The sequence below is a fragment of the Sphaeroforma arctica genome (genome assembly GCF_001186125.1).
Source record: "Sphaeroforma arctica JP610 unplaced genomic scaffold supercont1.3112, whole genome shotgun sequence".
In the NCBI taxonomy this organism is placed as follows: Eukaryota; class Ichthyosporea; order Ichthyophonida; genus Sphaeroforma; species Sphaeroforma arctica.
Genome location: NW_014037446.1, coordinates 1,145 through 4,060, shown reverse-complemented (window position 1 = coordinate 4,060; position 2,916 = coordinate 1,145). Strand labels below are relative to the sequence as shown.

At 43.3% G+C, this 2,916-nt stretch overlaps 1 protein-coding gene across 1 annotated transcript; it reads left to right on the top strand.

Annotated features, from left to right (window-relative positions):
- The first annotated feature begins 882 nt into the window (after positions 1 to 882).
- On the top strand, positions 883 to 2,773 carry SARC_13292 (hypothetical protein). The gene has a single exon (XM_014292577.1). It carries the CDS (start codon positions 1,168 to 1,170, stop codon positions 2,647 to 2,649), a length of 1,482 nt encoding a protein of 493 aa, XP_014148052.1. The 5' UTR covers positions 883 to 1,167; the 3' UTR covers positions 2,650 to 2,773.
- Positions 2,774 to 2,916: the final 143 nt, after the last annotated feature.

Genomic DNA, 2,916 nt, shown 5'->3' with positions numbered 1-2,916 from the left:
ATATATATATATATATATATATATATAGGCAGAATTTGCCAAGAAGAAGTACACTTCTCACCGCCGGGTACCCGAGAATGTGTACGATATAGTTACAGCTGAGATATCTAGTAGAAGCTATTTTTATTATTTTTAGAGTACAAAAAATACACCTTTCATGAGTCTTAGAAATGGGCTGGCATGTCGATTTCTGCCCTCAAAAGTGCAAAATTAGTTCTGCAATGTGGATTCCACCACAAACGGCCAAATTAAGATTTTGTCAAAACTAGATTTTGAACTATGTAAAAATCCAAAAATGTGTCCTGGGCGGTTTTCTCAATCAGGTCTTTGTGAGCATTTTCCGCTATCAAACATCCGAATCGGGTCACTATTAGTGTGTGTTGTGCCTGGCTGAAGTAGTGGTTTCCTGTCTCATTTTACGGCGATTGCACCATATGAAGACAAAGTATGTACGCACACCGAAATTCCGGAGGACTTTGACGGTCTTTCACGTTTCAGTGAAGCTCTCCATAGTCTCTACTCTCTCTAGTCTCTACAGTCAGTAGTCAGTACTATAGTAGTCTGGCTGACAGTCAGGGTGTTCCAGAATTGTCCTGAATCTCGGCGGGCTCGGCTCGGCGCCTCGGCCTCTCGGGCTGTGGTGTGACTCACTGACTCAGCCTGGCAGTCTGACTGGCGACTGGTCACTGGACTGTCACGGCCACCAGTCATTTTTTTTTTGTCAATATTTATTGCTATAAACGCTATGTGCACATATGTACTCGGAACTTCAGAGTCCTAACTCCAAACTCCAAGGGTCCAGATTCAACTCCTTGTGTATGTTTACTCTTTTATTTCTTGTAATATGTTATATTTACAACACAACTTCAAGTCTACAAATAACTTTTCGATAATCAATACATAGTGCGAATTTATTCTGCCAATTCCGAATCTTCGCTAATAGTAATCAGAATAACGCTGTGAAAGGATGGTCTTGTAGATATTTTAGAACTTGTATATAGATAGCCACGGACGAACTTTGAGGTATCTGGCATTTATAGTGGACATTCCACCTAGCAATTCAGCAAGGGTCCAAATGACTACAAATAGTAGAACATCAATCTGGAAACGGCATATTAACCAACACAATCTCACAAGAGCAACAAACTACCTATCTTTAGACAAGCAATGGCACCACTTCTAAATAACACGCCCCTACCTGGTTCACTATCTCTGCACGATATCCCCAGCGACAATACAGTTTTCAAATATGAAACTGATGTGAAGCAGTTGGTCCAGGCCCTCAGTCCACTTGTAAGAAAGTCACCGAAGCAGATCGAGAAACTTCTTTCTCAGTCCCCTCGCATCAATGATACACATACCGCAGCAAACGCTCCAGTTCTCTTAGTGCACGGATTCTTCGGCGAGGGACAAGACTATTACTGGTGGAACGGTATGAAACACCATCATAATGTAATCGTTAGCGACATCGGCCCAATAAGCTCGCAGCACGATCGAGTATGCGAGCTTTTCTATCAAATGGTAGGGGGCACTGTGGATTATGGGGAAGAGCATTCGCAAAAATGTGGTCATGCTCGCTACGGACGTACATTCAAAACACCTGCTTATGCAGAATGGTCATCTGAGAACCCGATACACATCATTGGCTACAGTTTTGGAGGAAACACGGCGCGTGCACTACAGCAGTATCTGCACGAACAACGCTTCCCGGGGTACGACACAGCAGCTGACTGGATATTCAGTCTCACTGCGATAGCAGCGCCCCTCAACGGAGCGTCGATCGTTCATGATGTTGCGGGCCTAAGTATTGGCGAATCGAGTTCATTTCGGGCATTGGCACCAGGTAAATTGCTTGAAAGGGCTTTTCGATTGTACGATTGGATGGATATCTCAGTGCTCAGAAATAACCTTTATAATCCATACTTCGCACATTTTGGAAAAACTGGGCGAACTGAGGCCGATTCCTGGAGTGAGTGGTTTTCTATGCTTGGCGCGTCCATATGGAATACTCCCATGGAGAACTCTTACGATCATGGCTTATATGACATGACACCCGGGAAATGCTCGCGAATGAACGACAAGATGGTGGATGCTTTCGACTGCACTTACTATTTCAGCTTTACTAAAACACTCACTGAAGAGTCTTCTTGGAGTGGCATACACATGCCCACCACAGCGACCCTTCTTTCACCCGTAGGAGCTTTCCTAGGGATGCATAACTACGACGTAAAATCATTGCAAACAATGTATCCCAACCTGGACGTAAGTACTGAAGAGAAAGTAGCGGCCATCAACAATGGATTGCGTCGCAATGACTGCGTTGTGCCGACAGTGTTGCAAAGTCACCCTGGATTGTGCTTCACCCATGCCGATCAATCCGTAGAAACTAGCAATTATCTCAATGGGCTAGTCGGAACCCACGAAGACGGCACTGCGAAGTGTGCATGCGCGCATAAAGCTACCTTACAGGAGCATGGAGACAATTTGCAAACAGGGAAGTGGTACGTCACCGATTATAACAACATGGATCACGGTGCTCTGGTCATGACTGTCTCTGACCTGAATGTTCAGAAAATATTCTTCAAATCACTATACTCGAAATTGCGGGCACTGCCGATGCCGTCTGAAGAGAACTATCATTCCCTCTGATATGTCTACTTACATTGAATATTACGGAAAGTCAATAATTAGTATTTCAATTGAAATAAACACCAATAACGTTCTGAAAGAGAAGCTGGGGTAATATTCATTTAAAATGAAAATATAGTTGCCGTACAATATAGTAGTTTCGTTTCCTTTATCGACGTTAACACGTCACGCATAAAGCTACAACATCGAAGTTATTTTTCATATAACGTCGTGCGTAGCTTCCATATTGAAGTACAATTATTGCTGATCTTTGAATCAATCTATTAA

What these genes read in the sequence shown, in the direction of transcription:
- SARC_13292 (XM_014292577.1), top strand. Translation starts at nt 1,168, where the DNA reads ATGGCACCACTTCTAAATAACACGCCCCTACCTGGTTCACTATCTCTG.